The sequence below is a fragment of the Raphanus sativus genome, chromosome 8 (assembly GCF_000801105.2).
Source record: "Raphanus sativus cultivar WK10039 chromosome 8, ASM80110v3, whole genome shotgun sequence".
Lineage (NCBI taxonomy): Eukaryota > Viridiplantae > Streptophyta > Magnoliopsida > Brassicales > Brassicaceae > Raphanus > Raphanus sativus.
In genome coordinates this window covers 17992734-18012189 of record NC_079518.1, presented here as the reverse complement: position 1 = coordinate 18012189, position 19456 = coordinate 17992734, and the positions used below count along the sequence as shown (strand labels likewise).

General features: G+C 44.5%; 1 protein-coding gene across 7 annotated transcripts; it reads left to right on the top strand.

The window, feature by feature from the left end:
- The first annotated feature begins 128 nt into the window (after positions 1-128).
- On the top strand, positions 129-11571 carry LOC130498406 (uncharacterized). Of its 7 annotated transcripts, none has more exons than XM_056991747.1 (4): positions 129-631; positions 828-1036; positions 6443-6568; positions 6632-11571. In XM_056991747.1, the coding sequence occupies exon 4, from the start codon at positions 8692-8694 to the stop codon at positions 9763-9765; it is 1074 nt and encodes a 357-aa protein (XP_056847727.1). In that variant the 5' UTR covers positions 129-631; positions 828-1036; positions 6443-6568; positions 6632-8691; the 3' UTR covers positions 9766-11571. The 7 variants fall into 7 exon arrangements, with proteins under 7 accessions (XP_056847727.1, XP_056847726.1, XP_056847730.1 ...); XM_056991746.1 differs by having other exon boundaries at positions 828-1060; XM_056991750.1 differs by lacking the exon at positions 828-1036 and adding an exon at positions 749-770.
- Positions 11572-19456: the final 7885 nt, after the last annotated feature.

Sequence of the window (19456 nt, the reverse complement as noted above, 5' to 3'; positions counted from 1 at the left end):
TTACATTATAGGTCAGTTTTCAACATTTTATTACAGAGAATGTCACTTTCTACTACTAAGGTAGTTTTCTTATGGTTTAATTTGCATGATTTAAAACGTTTCTGGCCACACAAATATTTGACCTCGTTAACTACAATACTTATCTTCTCTATTCTCAAAATAATTAGCTGTAGAAAAGCAATTCAAACATTTTTGTCGGAGACGGTGAATCTCAGTGACGAAACAAGATCCAAATATTGGAGTTATACAATTCCCTCTTGTATAAATTGCTCTAGAAGCTATATGGCAGCGTTTCGACATTGTTCGAGTTCTCTTCTATCATCAGTCTGATGAATTTTCCTGTCCCTATCTAACTTGCTTGTCTTTGGGTTTCAATGGCTGATCTCGATTCTCCTCAGAATAATTTGAGATGGTCTATCTCCAATACAGTCCCGCTTTCCTCTTTCTCGCCAAAACCACATGTTCTTTTGACCATGACGCCACTGCCGGATACAATCTCTGCATTGTCACAGCGTCAAACCAGGCACTAAAAGGAACTGGCAAGTCGCTCCGAACCGACTCAGATCTTTAACTCTCTACTCTTGGCCAGTTCGACCCATCGAAAGCATTCTCTCGGCTACCTCTGTCTCATGTGAGTTTATTACTGTAAGGGCTGGCTGTGTGATGAGCATAATAGATTCTAATGAGGTTTATTTGTTCTTTTTTATGTTTTGATGCTCGGTTAATCAACACTTGCGATGCTGTGCAGATTCATTTAGCGAGTGAAAAATGTAATAACTTCCACTTGAATAAGATCTTTTCTTATTTCTATGTGTTCTTGCATTCAGGGATAGCCACCTTCTCTTGATTGAAGCGTGCTATGTAGGAATGAAGGGGTTCGTTCATATGCTGGAGGACTTCATAGAGATCATATGAGTTTTTCTCTAGGTTGCGACTACTAGCAAATTGCTCTACGAACTTGTCGCTAAGGGCTGCAAAGGACTTAGTGGACTTGGTAGGAAGATTGATGTACCACTGGAGAGCAGGACCAGTCAAGGTCGATCCGAATCTCTTGCACATGGTAGCTTCCCGTGCATCCCGGGGGAACTATACGGCTAGCATGCGTTGCTTGTACTGAGCGATCTGATTGTCAGGATCTCCAGTACCTTCGTAAATCTTGATGCTCGGGAAAGAGAACTTGCGTGGCATCTCCACGGAAGCAATCTCTTCCACGAGAGGTGTATTGGAATAGGACCCTGGATTACTCCTCCGAATAGGGTGAGCTACCCCTGGGAGCCTTTCTACCATAGATTGAATGGTGCTGAACCTTTCGGAGACCACCTTTTCTAGGTAGGCGGCTAGAGCCGGGTCCGAGATCCCAGGATCATCGGGTGAGTACTCTTCATCTTCCGTATCGTAATCGCTGTCCACTTGTACTCGGGTCGCGTCGTGAGCAGCTTCGCGTTTTGCGGGTTCATCGTCAGCGGAGATGGGTCGGTGAGGCCCTACTATTAGAGCTTCGTACTCAGCCTTGTTGTTCGTCGCTTTGAAGTTGCATCGTACGGCCCTTGAGGCTGATTTCTCCGTAGGGGAAGTTAGGACTAGTCCCACGCCTGCGCCCCTTACGTTACTAGACCCATCAAAGTACAGTGTCCATTCGCCTTTCTCCCCTTCGCTATCACGAAGCTTTACCTCTTGTTCCAGGGCTGGAAGCATGGCAGGAGAGAATTCGGCTACGAAATCTGCTAGGACTTGCGATTTGATAGCCGTGGAAGGTCGGAAGATCACATCATATTCTCCCAGCTCTATGGCCCATTTTGCTAGTCGTCCGGACACTTCTGGCTTATGAAGGACTGCTTTGGTGGGGAAGGAGGTGACCACCACGATTTGATGAGCCTGTAGGGGCGTAGTTTTCGAGTTGCGTTAACTAAGGCGAGGGCCAGATTTTCTAGGTGACTATAGCGGGTCTCCGCGTTTAGTAATGATTTGCTCACATAGTAGATAGGATGTTACTTCCTTCCTTCTTCCCTCACCAGGACTGCGCTGACTGCCTGCTCTGATAATGCAATGTAGAGCAATATGACTTCCCCTTCCAAGGGTTTGGAGAGGAGAGGTGGAGTAGTGAGGTAGGCATTGAGATCAGATAGGGTTTGCTCACATTTATTGGTCCATTGGAAGTCCTTGGGGTCCTTCAAGGTTTCGAAGAAGGCATGCGACTTGTCGGACAGTCTGGAGATGAACCTACTCAGGGCGGCCATCCTTCCCATCAGTATTTGGACCTCCTTGACGTTACGGGGGGAAGGTATCACCTGGATTGCTCTCACCTGCTCAGGGTTTGCTTCAATGCCCATGTGGGTGACTATATACCCTAGGAACTTCCAAGAGCTTACCCCAAATGAGCACTTCGAAGGATTCAGCTTCATGTTCTACCTCCTGAGAGTGGTGAAGGCTTGTTGAAGGTGTGAGATATGATCCTCAGCCTCTAGAGACTTTACCAGCATATCATCAATATAGACCTCCATGGTCTGCCCTATCTGATCGGCGAACATCATGTTGACAAGCCTCTGATAGGTCGAATCTGCGTTCTTCAATCCGAAAGGCATGACCTTGTAACAGTAGATGTCCCTTGAGGTCATAAACGAGGTCTTCTCTTGATCGTCAAGATGCATTAGGATCTGGTTATATCCGGAGAATGCATCCATGAAACTCATCAGCTGATGACCAGCAGTTGCATCGACTAGCTTGTCGATATGAGGCAAAGGGAAGGGGTCTTTAGGACAGTATTTATTAAGGTCCGTGAAGTCGATACAGACTCTCCACTTCCCATTCTTCTTCCTAACGACCACCACATTAACTAGCCATTCCGGGTATTGCACCTCTCGTATGAATCCGGCATCCAGTAGATTCTTGACCTCTTCGTTGATAATCTCGTCTCTTTCAGGGGCGAACTTCCTCCTCTTCTGTCTGACAGGGGGATGCATTGGATCCACTTGGAGTTGATGCATGATGACGTCGGGATCGATTTCAGGCATGTCCTCATGGGACCAGGCGAAGCAATCGGAGTTGGATCTCAAGAAGTCGACCAGTCTCCTTCTTAGTCCCTCTGGAAGCTTGGAGCCTATCTTCAAGTTTCGACCCAAGTTCCCTTCTGTGAGTGGGACCTCATCCATTTCTTCCACTTCCGGCTCTTTGGTATGTGGGGCCGGAAGCTTCTTTTGTAATTGCTATAAGACCTGGTTCTTTCCCTTTACGGTAGTCTGATAGTAGGACCTGGCATTTTCCTGATCTCCCTTGACCGCCTTAATGCCCAAGGAGTTGGAAACTTGACCAGTTGATGCAAAGTCGAATGTACAGCTCCCATGTCGTGGATCCAAGGCCTTCCTAGTATCATATTATACGATGAAGGGCAATCGACGACTAGGAATTTCGTGGCCTGGTTTATCCCCTTGGCATACACGGGGAGAAGAACTTCTCCTAAGGTTTGCTTGACCTCTCCACTGAAGCCTACAAGGGGAGTTACCTTTCTAGTTAGGGCCGTAGGTTCCAACCCTAGGTCGGCGAAGGCCGAAGGGAAGATAATGTTGCTGGAGCTCCCATTGTCTACTAGTATTCGCTTGACCAAGCAGTTTGCTATGGTAAGTGAAATGACAAGGGCGTCGTGGTGAGTAGCAAGGACCTTCTCCTGCTCCCTTGCAGTGAAGCTGATCTCATCTGTTCCGAGGAGTAGGCGCTTAGGACCATCGGCCTCTTGGCCGTTCCTGGCGTTGCGAGTACTTCTCTTGGCAGCGGCACTACTGATTCCGCTTACTTCCGATCCGCCTGAGATGACATGGATCACCCGGTCTTGCAGTGGTGGCAATGCGGGAGCTGCTTCGGTAGGGAGACCGGGACCTTCCTTATTTAGAAGGTTCTTGGCCTTGTCTGAGAGGAACTCCCTTAGGTAACCTTTCTTGAGAAGCTCGGCGACTTCCATCTTTAGGGCTATGCAATCCTCTGTAGTGTGACCATGGTCACTGTGGAACTCACACCATCGCTTGGGGTTCCGATTAGCCTCGGAGGCCTTCATCTTAGGGGGCCATTTGACTTGGGGACCCATTTGTCGCAGGACACCGATCAGCTCCGGCTTTGACATCGCAAGATGGGAGATATCGGGCCATGTGGATACCATCATCCCTTCGGATCTAGGTAAAGGGCGGTGCTGATACCTGCTCCTACTCGGGTTGCTGGTCTCCCTAGCGGACCTGGGATGAGAGGGCTTATCACGATCATTCCTAGTTGGCTTTGAGGACTTCTGATCGTACTTCGGATAGGTCTTGGCCCTAGTTTCAACATCTTCTTCCCATCTTACTTGAGCCTAGGCTTGGGACAATACGTCCTCCATTGTCATGCACTTGTATTTGATCAGCTCCTTGTAGAGATCTCCCTCCGGAAGTAGACCCCGCTTGAAGGCTGAGATAGCCGTATCAGCGTTGCACTCAGGGATAGCCACCTTCTCTTGATTGAAGCATGCTATGTAGGAACGAAGGGGTTCGTTCCTATGCTGGAGAACTTCATAGAGATCATCTAAGTTTTTCTCTAGGTTGCGACTACTAGCAAATTTTGCTCTACGAACTTGTCGCTAGGGGCTGCAAAGGACTTAATGGACTTGGTAGGAAGATTGATGTACCACTGGAGAGCAGGACCAGTCAAGGTCTATCCGAATCCCTTGCACATGGTAGCTTCCCGTGCATCGCTGGGGATTGCTGTTAGGGTACTTTTATGTAGGATCGTTTTAGTACTACGGAACACTAGAAGAGATTATGTGAAAGGAAGAGAAATCGTAAACTAGAAGATGTTATTGAGTGTTTGATTCGGGACTACAATGTTTGGGTGTATAAACCCTAGTCTTTGTCTCCTAAACCCTAATCTTCTAGTCTATAATAGTTGATCCCTTATTCTAGGGTTTGGGCTTCCATTTTATAGTTGTAGATGTCGGCTTCAAGTAATAGAACTCTTCCATAATCGGAAAAATGGAAGTTTCCCCTTAGGCGGAAAACTTCTATTTTGCGTCAAGGGTCGGTCCGATCAAGGGGGTCGGACCTATGGCAGGGGTCGGTCCCTGGTTTCTTCTTAAGCAAGGGTCCGAAAGTCGATGGCCTATCCGGGAGCTGGAGAAAACTTATGTCTGAATATTTTTCCCCAACATTTTGCCCCTTATTCTTTGATTTGCTCGTGGAAATCATGGGATAACATGTGTTCTTGAGCCTTGGTAGTTTTCTCTTAAGACGAAGTATTCCTTGGGCACCTTGTCTCCTTGCAGTGGATCAGGTTGGGACCTTGACTGATGACTGAAGCAATGATTTTATGAGGCTCTAAAAATCATAACTCCCCGGAACATCCTGATATGTGCCTTAACCTGATGAAGAGATGAGATGGGGCGTTCCCCTTCCGGAGAATCAACGGGTACGAGCCTTGCGTTTCAGACTACTCAAATGGAGTGGGCTTCGCGAGAAAAGCCCAACGACGGTTGAGTTTCTCCGTTTGGCGCCCATTTGGCCGCATGGCGATTCATACGAGGCGCGTGGTCATCACCCTAGGTTTTCTTCCTTCTCTCTTTCATTTGATTGAGACCAAGGCTTCTTTTTCTCATTTCTTCTCTACTTCTCTCAAGATTTTCTCTCTCAGCGGCTCCCTTCTTCGACGATTTCTTCTCGCTCTTTGACAGGTAGCCCGTCTTCTCCTTTCTTATTTCTTTTCCTCTATTAGATAAGCCTTCGATAATGTCCGACGGTTCCCCTAGCAAAACCCTAGACTCCCCTATAGATAGTAGGGTTAGATCTGAAACCCTAGGCTCGATGAACTCTTCCTCTCTCTCCCCCGAACCCGTATCTGTTGCGGAGAGTCCCCATTCCGACGACATTGAAAACATCTCTTCCGGCGATGAAGCCGAAGGTTCTCTGTTGGTGGGTCCTGTTTCCAGAATCGGAAAGAGAGATGTTGAAGAGTGGAGGAGGAAATACAATCTTCCTCAAGATCTAGAGATTCGAATTCCGGGTCCTTCCGACAGGATCTCGGATTTCAGAGTTGATGAGGTCCCGATCTACGAGGCGTACTTTGAGTCGGGCTTTCGAGACCGCATGCCTTCTCTGATCGCAAAACTCTCGGAGCACTTGGACATCTCTCCGGGTCAGCTGACTCCTCCAGCCTGGAGGACCTTGATTGCGATCCAGAACCTTGGTCACTTGGAGCGCTTGGTGTTAGGAGTGAACGAGGTGCTCTACTCGTAGTAGTAAAGATTTGGTTCGAGAGATCGAGAAAGGCGCAAGGAAGCGTCATCCAGTCTTTAGTAATAGATGGGCAGAGAGATTCGCCTTCGTAACCCTCCCTGGATTTTTTCCTATTTGGCATGTAGTGGGTAGGTTGCTATTCTTCTCAATAGTCTTTGATTGCGATATTAACTTGTCTCTGTTTTTTCTGATTGCAGACGTGCCTCGCAAACCCGTGCCAGAAGGGAAGGATGTTGCTGATCAGGTCCTCGATCTTCCTCCGTCACGTCGTCAAGCCTCCTTTCTCACCAGCAAAGAAGTCTTAAGGCAGTGCAGCATCTGGGGTAAGCTTATCACATCATATCTTTTCTTGCGAGCTGGTTTATTGACTGCTTTCGTCATTTCAGGTAACATGTCGGGATCCACAGGAGAAAAAGCGATGGAGGCGTTCATGCAAGCCGCGGGAAAGCTCTCAGCCAAGAAGCCTGCTGCTAAGGCCACTGTTGGGCCCAAATATGGCCCGCTAGCTAATGGAAAGTAACAAGAAATGATAACAGGCCGCGATAGGTCCATCACAAATGCAATCTCCAAAAACAGCTAAGCTAGAGCCGGAGGCTGTGAGCTAAGGACGTTCATTAGAGAGGTCGCGGAAAGGAAGCAGCTCGTGGACGTGTAAATAGGCGCAGGACCCGGTCAAAGGGAGGCTGTTACAAATCCCTCAAATCACGGAGGGGATCACGGTAACCAGTTGGTGGTGATCAAATGGGGCCTGAGGCTATTTAAAGAAGAAGGCAATCAAGAAAAAGGGCATTCAATCCTTATTCATTCAACCCTTATTCCAGACGATACTCTGAAAGCATTCTTATTTTTGTAACATTCTCATTGTCTTTGTAATCATCAAAGATCATCTTCTGTAACAACTCTTTTATCAAAATCATCAATACAAATCAAAGTTCATTCTACAAGTTATTACGGGATTCAGTCCACGTTGTCTTTCCCTAACCTTTTCCTAAACCTTAACCTGATCTAAATCCAGGAGGTGAGTTTAATCCCTCACAATTGGCGCCGTCTGTGGGGAAGAAACAATCGAATCCCTTACTCTAACTTGAGGATGAATCCTACCGATCAGACAACGAATCCGTCTGACCCTAACCTCCCGATTCAGAGCGATGGCTCACCGAACGATGGAGGCTCTAGTCTCGTAACTCCGGAGCCTCGACGTGGCGATCACCGATCTGGGCAACAGCCTCCGGCTAGCGCTCGAACCAGCCAGACTGCCACTGGAGTGACTAACCCGAGATCATCAGGTGGAACTGCCTCCGGTCTTCCGATCACCGAGAATCCTCAGCAGCAAACCGCTCCGAATCAAACGGAGGCTCAGCTCTCTGAGATTCGTCAGATGATGATGCAATTAGTGGACAAAGCTTAGGAAAATGAGCGTACGATGCATCAGCTAGCAGTTCGGCAGCATTGATTTGAAGAGATAACTAGATCTCTAAACGCAACAACCCAACCACCGCAACGTCAAACTCCGGGGGTCACTTTCCGAGATCGATTGACCGATCCCTCTTTTCCCCGGGGACGTTTAGAATTTTCTCCTGATAGCACTGCTCCGGAAGGACGGGGATCTGCTTTCTAGACACCTCATGCTGGGACAGCTCCCAAGTTTAACCCACCCATTACCAGTGCTATGGGAAGTAACGTAGCGACAACCAGCTCTACGCCCAGTCAGATCGCTGACCGGAGCACTCGCTTGCCTCCTCCGCCACCTATTTTTAGGTCAGGAGCAGGAATATCCTTCCCATCCGGGGGCAGAACATCAGCTTCGGTTTATCAAACCAGAAGATCAACCCCGAATACGGACGGATATCATAGGGCAGACACCGATAACCCAAGAGCCGGTGAGCGACTTAGTCCACCAATCGCATGGGAAGATGAGCCAACAAAATTCCGCCAGGAACCTGCTCGTCAGATACCTAATAATGACCCAAATGTCCATCCTTTAGAGGGACCTGACGCCGTTCGCAGATATATGGAACAAACTCACGCAGCTCTCCGAAAGTTGAATGCTCAAGTGCATAAGACAACAAGCTCAGCTCCCGAAATCGAGAGCTTGATTGAAGAAACCTGTGGGACTCCATTCAGTGACAGAATTGCCAGCTCTTACATAAGAGATACCCGAAAAATTAGAATTCCTGAGTATGATGGGACCTCTGACCCAGAGGCCTATTTGAGAGCCTTCCGATTAGCTATCGTAAAAGCCCATTTTACGCAGGAAGAATGTGAAGCAGGTTACTGCAGGACATTCGCCGAAAACCTGGTTGGAACAGCCCTTGAGTGGTTTTCTGGTCTCGAACCAGCCTCGATAGACAGTTTCGATCAGTTAACTAATGCCTTCATGAAGCAGTACTCGACCCATATCCCGAAGCAAGCCTCTGAGGCCGACCTCTAGAAGGTCAGACAAGGAATGGGGGACTCGCTACGAGTCTACATCGAGAAATTCAGAGCAGTAAGAACTAAGCTCTCGAATCCCAACGACCAAGTCGCCATCGAGGCCCTTAGAAGAGGTCTGTGGTATAAATCAGATTTCTGGACGGAGCTAACACTCAATACTCCTCCAACTATCGATGATGCTCTTCATAGAGCCACTAGATATATTACTTTGGAGGAAGAGACAACTGCACTGGATAAACTCCACAAGAAACCTCAGAATCACTCGAAAGGTGAATCTTCAGAGGCAAAGGGACCTCATAAAAAGGGGAACCTCCGAAATAATCAGACTCAGGGGGAACACTCCTATGCAATCGAGGAGGATAAGGAAGAAAAACCTGTCGCCGCAGCAAATAAAACTCCTTGGTCAAAAGGCTTTGATAAGAACAAACATTGCTCCTATCATAACCGAGAAGGACACTCAACTGAGGAATATTGGGACCTCCAACGACAGCTGGCAGCTAAATTCGCAGCCGGAGAAATAAAGGTCGTGGACCTTAAAAAGCCACCGCCCTATCAGAAAAGAGGTCCCAGAGATACCTCTCCAAAACGCGAAAGGTCACCTGAGAAGGAGACAGATTCGCCACCTCCAGCTTCCAAGAAAAGAGTCGATATGATTCTTGGAAAATTCTCCCAAGGAAAAAGCCTACAAATCGAGGTTCTCTTGAGCAAACCGTCACCTCAATCGAGCCCCGACTCGAGGGTGGACTGTATCCTTGGAGGATCCGACATATGTCAAGACTCCGTTAATTCTATTAAGAATCACGTACGGAAGGCTGTGTCCAACACTGGACCTAAGTCTACCAACCCCGAGTCCAATACTAAGATTTCCTTCTGGGAGAGTGAGACGTCAAACCTTGACAGACCTCACGACGATGCCCTGATCGTGACCCTAAACATCCCAGGATACAAGGTGCCTAAACTTATGATAAACATAGGAAGCTCCGTTGACCTTATTTTCTACAACACCCTGAAAGGGATGGAAATAGATGATATCACTCAAATTACCCTAAGGAGTGAATTACTCTCATCAAAAGAGGTCAAGTTATAGTACTTAGGGATCGAATCCACAATGAGCTAAGGCACACACTAGATCTAATAGTTATGATTAAGGTAGGCTAACAGTAAATAAATTATAAAGCAGTAAATGAAATTGATAAAACAGTAAATAAAACAGTAAACAAGATGAACAATATAATCGTTCAGCTTGGCAAGGAGCTGTTTGATGGAAGGATGGTAGCTAGATCTAGGGCTTCTATTCAGGAATGGAGATTATAATCTTTATAAATGCTTTAATAAGTTGCTTGCATGATACTATAGATCTCAGCCGCTTAACATATGTGAATGAATCACTGGTTAAAATATCTAGATCTCTGGCCACACCTTTCGCATGATGACACAGAAAAAGAGTCGGTCGATATCCTTTTGAGATATCGAGCGATACACCTTTCGCAGCGCCGATCGATTCACCTGTCGGGATATCGATCGACGGCTTCTAGATCTGCCTAGGCGCGAGCCGAATATGACCACAAGGTCTCAAGGAGGAACTGTCGTTCTTCTCAACGGGAGACAAGCAAGCTCAAATGGATAATTCAAGATATCAAAGATCCTAGTGATCTATGTTCTAGTTAGCTAATCTAGAACAAGTATAGAGTTCAATCCACTTGATGAATATCACAACTTAGCAAGTATAGTTTGGGGCTAATCCCACAAACCTATCTGAACCATAGATCTAACAGGTGGATCTATTCAGACATGAAGTATGTCACAGAAATCATAGATGAATAGATGAAAATGCAATAGATAATATAAAACCAAAAGCAAAGGAGTTCCAGGAGGACTCTCAAGGAGTTCCTCCCTTCTCTCCTAACCAAGAACAATGAAAATAAGATAGCGTAGAAAGCGTAGCCGTCAACAATGGCTTAGAAATAACATAAATAGGGTTTCTGGTCGTCAAGGGTGTTTTGGTAACTTTGTGGTAACTCCTGGGCTTCAGTCGGTCATGAAATATACTCAGCCCACATTCTGATGTCCCTGTCGATCGACATGCAGTGTGCTGTGTCGATCGACATACAATCCTCTTCTCGGCAGCCTTCTCTCGCGAGGCAGACTGACCACTCTTCAGTAAATCGGGTGTAACTTCCGCTACAGGATGCGGATTGACCTCAAACTGGTGGCATTGGAAAGCTAACGCAAAGCTCTATCTTGTGTCAAACAATGGGCTAAATCCTACGGTGGGAAGGTCTCTATCGACAGATAAACATCTGAAGCGTCTGTGCAGTCCTGCACTGCGAAAGACTCCAAAAGGCACCAAAATCACCATATATCTCCAAATCGTCCCTGAATCTGTAAATACTCTAAATAGACTTCAATACATAATAAATAGTATATAAAACACTTATATACCATGGGTAAAAATGGGTAAAATCCATGGTATATCAACTCCCCCAGACTTACCCTTTTGCTTGTCCTCAAGCAAAACAACCAGGCAGTCTCTCTGAAAGATGTTTGAAAACAGTAGGGACTCAAAAAATTTTAAAAACTCAGTCATCATCTCTCTAGTAGTGCAATCCAAATCATTAAACATCATAACCTTAGAAGCACATTATACAATATCCTAGTATAGCAACCAAATTCCACTAGTTCCACAACTTAACAGATCCTGTCTGACAATCCCCTCTACTAACCTCATTTATTGCATAAAAATAAAAGTGTAGGCTTTACCTTGGGAGTATCGATCAAAGGACACATGGATTCATCTCAAACAAGTTTCTGAACACACAGGTAGTCTTCTCTGATCCCTTTCTCCCCTCATCTCTCTTCTCTGAATCTCTTATTAGTTTCAATTTCAATAGGTTTTGATGCCACAAAGGTCATCTAGTCTATCTCATTGACATTTGCATTTGTAACTCATACATTTTGACAAAGTGTAGCGAATAATGGGGTCACAGGTAATTTACCTATCCCTCGTTTCCACAATGTGTGATCATCCTCGAGATTTAGAATAATAGGGTCGCAGGTAATTTACCTATCCCTCTGCCTCTCAAGAAATCATTTCAATCTTTTATAACATAAACTTAGATCTCGAGATGCCGAAGAGAGAGAAGGAAGGGAACCAGAAACACACAGACTTTTTACCTTCCAGACTTGCAGGAGGATTCCGATCCCTTGTATACCAAGCCCCAAGACAAGCAAATCAAGTCAGTATTAGGTTGGAGGTCAGCTTTGGTTCCTTCAAACAATTTCAACAAGTGCAAACATAGTTGACAGGTTGATCCACTTTAGCATCTCTAGTACTTCTGCAATCAGTAAGTCTAAGACTGGTCGAAAGAGTGGTTAGATGACAAGTAGTAAATCGATTAAGATTATATCCCCTTCTTGACTCAATAAAACTTTTTGAAAACACTTTAAATAAGACACATAAAGTAAATAACCATTAGTAATCCCCCCAGACTTAAATTACACTATCCCCAGTGTAAAACAGTCGGTGGTAAGGTGAAAATCATAAAGCAATAACACAAAATTAACAAATAAGAACGATATACCAGCTCGCTGATGTCTGTGTTGATCGACATAATGAAGTATCAATCGATCGTTGAAGATGAAGCGCTGTCGAACGATATCGACATGGTCTCATCGGTCGATGTGCTGAGCAATCGTTTACCTGGATCTTTTTTTTTTTTTAACTAAAACACAATATCAGTAGAACCTCCCCCAGACTTAAATAACACTATAATGTTGTTATCAAGTCGGAGGTTGGTGAGAAATAAACCATAAGTACTCAATTTAACAAGTTAGAACGAAATACCTGACCGGAATAGATGTTGATCGATGAAAATGTGTTGTCATCGGTCGTGGAATATTTGGTTATGTCGATCGATATCGACTTCTTCTCGTCGGTCGATACTAAGGCAATCGTTTACTCGGGTCCCTTTTCTAAATAGCTAATCTAAATTATAATATTAGTACGACCTCCCCTAGACTTAAACAACACTGTTACCAGTATTATACAGTCTAAGATTGGTGGAAGAATAAATCATAAGGACAATAATTAACAAGGAAAAACAGTATACCTAACTTTGATGTGAATATTGACCAACAAAGTTAAGTGGCGATCGATACTCTTGATGCTCTATCGATCAACACAATTAAGTGGCGATCGATCGATGCTAGTGATGCTCTGTCGACCAATGTTTGCAACCATCGGTCGATATTGGTATATCAATGCTTCTTCCATGAATCTTCTCCTGTAACCTAACATAGATAAAACACTAAAAGTCTAAAAGTTAGTAATAAATAACTAATAAAACGAATTAACTAAATTTTTTTTTTTCGGATGAACAGTGATTCTGCTACAGTGTCGATCGATTTGCTTGCTATAGTATCGATCGATGTCCTCGCTACAGTGTTGCTCGGCACTGTTGCTACCGTGTCGGGCTTACTGTTCATCTTTTTTTTTTTTACCTGCAATAATTAAAAATAAAAAGCAGTAGTATATGAAAATAAAACAAATTTAAAACAAACCTAACAGTGGGTTGCCTCCCACTCAACGCTTATTTTTAGTCATGAGCTTGACTTTTGGAGATCTGATTTAGTCCGGATGAGAATGAGAATATGCTCCAAAACAAATCTCAAATGTCCAATCTTTGAGGCTTTATCATTCTTGTGTGAAAGCCTCCACCATAGACTTTTCTCCTTTGTCTATCATCTCAGCAATAAGGAGTGCTTTAAGCTTTGCAAACGGATGTGTGAAGCATCTGCTGTGCACTCTGGATGTCCTAACACAATCTGAAAAGTAAGGAGTCAATGGTAACTGAGAACCTCCCTTGGTTCGTTTCCGCTTCTTCCAATTTCTCCTCTTCTTTTCCACAGACTTGTGTAGTCTCGCTCCAGATTTCCTGACATCATCGGAGAAGTGAGGAATCAATGATAACTGGGGATCCCTTTTGGTTCTTTTCCTCTTCCTCCAATTCATCATCATCTTTCCCCCAGACTTGTCTGAACGTGTGGTGGTATCTCCATCAAAAATATTTCCACACACTTCATACTCATTCTGCTCTGATTCGCGTCTGGTATCGATCGATGAACCAGTGGTAGTGTCGATCAATGACAGATTGATGATGTCGATTGGTGGTATCCGGTAGATGTCGATCGATGGTGGAGTGATATTATCGATCGATGTGTTCTGAACAGTGTCGATCGAGACTCCTTCTCTGGATACTTTGTCGACTTCAGTTCTACACCTCATCTCTCTCTGAGAAGCTACTACATGCTGATGATTCTTAAACACTCCATTGTAAGAATCAAGACGTATACCTCTATCTGGTGGTATAGGAGATTCAGCTTCAAACACGGTACAGGGAACCACAATCTTCACAGGGTCATGTATTCTCTTCATTCTTTTGCAAATCCCATCAGCTTCTTTTACGCATATTGGTCTTAGATGTTTAGGGACAGCAAGGTATGAGGACACAGACTTGTGCATTCTCACTTCAGTCGGTTCCGGCTTAACTGTGCATCCTCCTGGTAGCTCATCAAACGATGTGTGTCGATCGATGTACTCGGGTAGGTGTCGATCAATGATATCTGGAGGGTGTCGATCGATCTCATCCGGTTGGTATCGATCGATGCTAGTCTTTGACGAAGTCTCCATATTTTTTCTCTCAGTGTTTCGCTCGTCATCAAGCTTCCGTTCCGACTCAAGCCATTCCTCCAGCTCTATGAAGTCTCTCATAGTGACTTCTACACTCGAATCCAAGTCTCCAAGTTGTTCTCCATCCTCCAACTCCAAAAATTCTTCTAGCTCCAAGAAATCTTCCATGGTGATCTCTTTTTCTACATATTGGTTGGGATAACAACTTGATACATCAATGTTCTTCTGTGTCGAGTCTGCAATGTCCTGAGGACGACTCGAACTTTCAGGAATTTTGGGTGGTGTCGATCTGTGACAAATGTCGTTGTCGATCGATGTTGAGATGCTGGTGTCGATTGATGCTGAAGTGATAGTGTCAATCAATGTCGAGGTCGCGGGGTTGATCGATGCTGAGCTTGTGTCACTAATATCGGCTTCTTCTACTCTACTCAGTTCTTCAGGTGCCATCTGTTCATCATCCTCTACCATATATTCCAGCATAGCTCTCTTCTCAATCTCTAAATTTGCTGCAGCATCACATCGGAAGTTGTTGAGGAAGGCATTTGTGATGTCTTTCCAGGTAGTAACAGATCCTTGTGGCAACTTCCTGAACCAACATGCTGCTTCTCCAGCAAGAGAATATGAGAATAATTTGCAGAAGTAGTAGTCTTCAGGGACTCCATTGCATTTGATGGTCGAAACTAAATCTTCGAATGCCTCTAAGTGGTTAGTGGCATCTTCATAATAAAGACCATGAAAAGGAGTCTGACCCACAAGAGAGATATATGCAGTAGGTAGCTCAGAGATGGAACTCTGGAATGTTGAACGACGCAATGCAGACCTTTTAGCATAAAAATCCTCAGGACTGTTGTAGTCGTTGAGTGCTCTTTGTCGTTCTGTCCTAGCATTCACAGCAGTAGCATCATGGATTTCGAGAGGTATCAATCGATGAGACAAGTCTGTATCGATCATTTCTGAAGTGCTGATATCGATCGATGCTGAAATCGAATCACTTGTATCAGCTTTTTCTACTATGCTCGGCTCTCCAGATCCATCTTGTTCATCATCCTCAACCGTACCATGGTTGACCAGATGTCCTCTGTTCAGTTTGTCCCTCTGTGTATCCTCATAAGCATGTTGATCATGAATGTCTGGCTGCTTGACGTGAGTTGTTGGGATCTCGGGATCTCCATTCTGCTCGCTATAGACATAATCAAGAATCTGGCTGATACTAGTCATTATTCCTTTCTCATGATCTTCAGTCATCTTCTCAATCATGTAGTCAAACCTTTTACTGCGAATTGCTACAGTTTCACTAAAAAATTTATCTAAGAAGGCGCTTTTGATGTCTTCCCAACAGGTTAGAGATCTTGGCTGCAACTTACTGAACCAGCTAAAAGCATATCCAGATAAAAAATATGGGAAAATCTTGCAGATAATGTGATCTACATGTACCTCATTCTGCTTGTTTGCTGATGAGAGGGCTGATGAGACTAACCCCTCGAGTGTCTTGATAAGATCTTTGGGATTTTCAAAAGGAAGACCTTTGAAAGGGTCCTCGCTTCCCAAATCATACCATTGGCTTGTCAAAGTAAAGTCGTTTGTCTCAGCAACATCAATCACATCAGGGATGACATCACCATCTGCATTAATCGATTGTCCTCTGGTGTTGCAAGGACGACCTTCTTCGTCTCGCCAGATACCTCTCTTATCAATCTTAAGTATGAGTGCTCTGACTTCCTTTGTTTCCTCGCGAGTGGTGTCGGTCGATCCATGATGAACAAAATTTTTCTGCGTCGGATGAACAGTGTCCGGATGAACAGTACCTGAATGAACAGTGTCGCGGTGAACATTGTTTTGATGAACAGTACCACGATGAACAGTGCCGCGATGAACAGTACCGCGATGAACAGTATTTCGGTGAACAGTGTTTCAGTGAACAGTGTCGATCGACGTCGGATGAACAGTGTCGATCGACGTCGGATGAACAGTGTCGATCGACGTCGGATGAACAGTATCGATCGATACGGGATGAACAGTGTTCGGATGAACAGTGTTTTCGTGAATAGTGCCACGATGAACAGTGTTTCGGTGAACAGTGCTTAAGTGGACAGTATCGATCGACACGGGATGAACAGTATTCGGATGAACAGTATTTTCGTGAATAGTAATCGGATGAATAGTACGTGGATGAACAGTACTCGCATTAATAGTACCACGATGAACAGTACCTCGGTGAACAGTGTCCATGTGAACAATGTTCGCGTGAACAGTGTCGTTTGACGATTTGTGTACTTTGTCGATCACCTGTTCTTGTAGGGTGTCGATCGATTCGTGATGGACGATGTCGATCGATTTGTGGTGTATGCTATCGATCGATGCTTCTGGGAGGGTGTCGATCGTTACATCCCTCGTAGACTTACGGATCGTGCATAAACCAGCAGGTTGCTTCTTTGAATAAGCTAAAAATCCTTTCTTCATTGTTGCTTCTGGTATGTACCTGAAACAGAAGAAAAAATTTTATGAGATTTCTGAACAATAATAAAACCTAAACAAAATCTAACTAAATAAGATCTAATGGCGATCGAAGCTCCCCGGCAACGGCGCCAAATTTGATATCACTCAAATTACCCTAAGGAGTGAATTACTCTCATCAAAAGAGGTCAAGTTATAGTACTTAGGGATCGAATCCACAAGGAGCTAAGGCACACACTAGATCTAATAGTTATGATTAAGGTAGGCTAACAGTAAATAAATTATAAAGCAGTAAATGAAATTGATAAAGCAGTAATTAAAACAGTAAACAAGATAAACAATATAATTGTTCAGCTTGGCAAGGAGCTGTTTGATGGAAGGATGGTAGCTAGATCTAGGGCTTCTATTCAGGAATGGAGATTATAATCTCTATAAATGCTTTAATAAGTTGCTTGCATGATACTATAGATCTCAGCCGCTTAACATATGTGAATGAATCACTGGTTAAAATATCTAGATCTCTGGCCACACATTTCGCATGATGACACAGAAAAAGAGTCGGTCGATATCCTTTTGAGATATCGAGCGATACACCTTTCGCAGCGCCGATCGATTCACCTGTCGGGATATCGATCGACAGCTTCTAGATCTGCCTAGGGGCGAGCCGAATATGACCACAAGGTCTCAAAGAGGAACTGTCGTTCTTCTCAACGGGAGACAGGCAAGCTCAAATGGATAATTCAAGATATCAAAGATCCTAGTGATCTATGTTCTAGTTAGCTAATCTAGAACAAGCATAGAGTTCAATCCACTTGATGAATATCACAACTTAGCAAGTATAGTTTGGGGCTAATCCCACAAACCTATCTGAACCATAGATCTAACATGTGGATCTATTCAGACATGAAGTATGTCACAGAAATCATAGATGAATAGATGAAAATGCAATAGATAATATAAAACCAAAAGCAAAGGAGTTCCAGGAGGACTCTCAAGGAGTTCCTCCCTTCTCTCCTAACCAAGAACAATGAAAATAAGATAGCGTAGAAAGCGTAGCCGTCAACAATGGCTTAGAAATAACATAAATAGGGTTTCTGGTCGTCAAGGGTATTTTGGTAACTTTGTGGTGACTCCTGGGCTTCAGTCGGTCATGAAATATACTCAGCCCACATTCTGATGTCCCTGTCGATCGACATGCCGTGTGCTGTGTCGATCTACATACAATCCTCTTCTCGGCAGCTTTCTCTCGCGAGGCAGACTGACCACTCTTCAGTAAATCGGGTGTAACTTCCGCTACAGGATGCAGATTGACCTCAAACCGGTGGCATTGGAAAGCTAACTCAAAGCTCTATCTTGTATCAAACAATGGGCTAAATCCAAAGGTGGAAAGGTCTCTATCGACAGCTAAACATCTGAAGCGTCTGTGCAGTCCTGCACTGCGAAGGACTCCAAAAGGCACCAAAATCACCATATATCTCCAAATCGTCCCTGAACCTGTAAATACTCTAAATAGACTCCAATACATAATAAATAGTATATAAAACACTAATATACCATGGGTAAAAATGGGTAAAATCCATGGTATATCAATAGACGACTACGAAATTATTGGCCAAAAAGCTAATCTCGTAGGCTTTTCCGGAGAAACAGCTACCTCATTGGGAACTATCAAGCTCCCAATCATAGCTGGCGGAATAATGAAAATGACAACCTTGGTGGTCATCGACAGACCTTCCCCGTTCCATGCGATCCTAGGAAGACCCTGGATTCACAAGATAAAAGCAGTAGCCTCGACTTATCATCAATGTGTGAAATTTCCAACACCTGAAGGGATAACTACCGTACATGGTAGCCAGAAGATCTCCAGGATCTGTTACCTGGGAGGATTCGAAATCCTCAAAAAATCCCCCCAATAGCAATTACAGATCCAGGAGGGTCGTGAGATGCAACAAAATATTCGAGGTCCCCCCAGGAACCTCACCGAAAAAGTTTGCATCGACGACTCAAACCCTGAAAGACAAGTAAGCATCAGATCTGAGCTACCTATTGAGACCAAAAAGGAGCTCATTGACTTCTTAAAAAACAATGTCAAAACCTTTGCATGGACCACCAGTGACATGAAAGGTATAGATCCGAACGTCACTACCCATAAACTGAGAGTAGACCCCACTTTCAAACCGATCAAACAAAAGCATCGCAAGCTGGGTCTCGAAAAGGCTCAAGCTATTAACGATGAAGTTGATCGACTTACGAAAGCGGGGTCGATTCGAGAGGTTCACTACCCCGACTGGTTAGCTAACCCGGTAGTTGTAAAAAAGAAAAACGGGAAATGGAGAATCTGTGTAGATTTCACCGACCTAAACAAGGCTTGTCCGAAAGACAGCTTACCGTTACCTCACATCGACCGCCTGGTTGAAGCAACAACTGGCCATTGACTCCTATCCTTCATGGATGCCTTCTCAGGGTACAACCAAATCATGATGGATCCTGAGGATCAAGAAAAAACTGCATTCATAACCGAACGAGGAACCTATTGTTACAAGGTTATGCCATTCGGGTTAAAGAACGCAGGAGCTACCTATCAGAGGCTAGTAAATAAGATGTTTGCTGGACAACTCGGAAAAACCATGGAGGT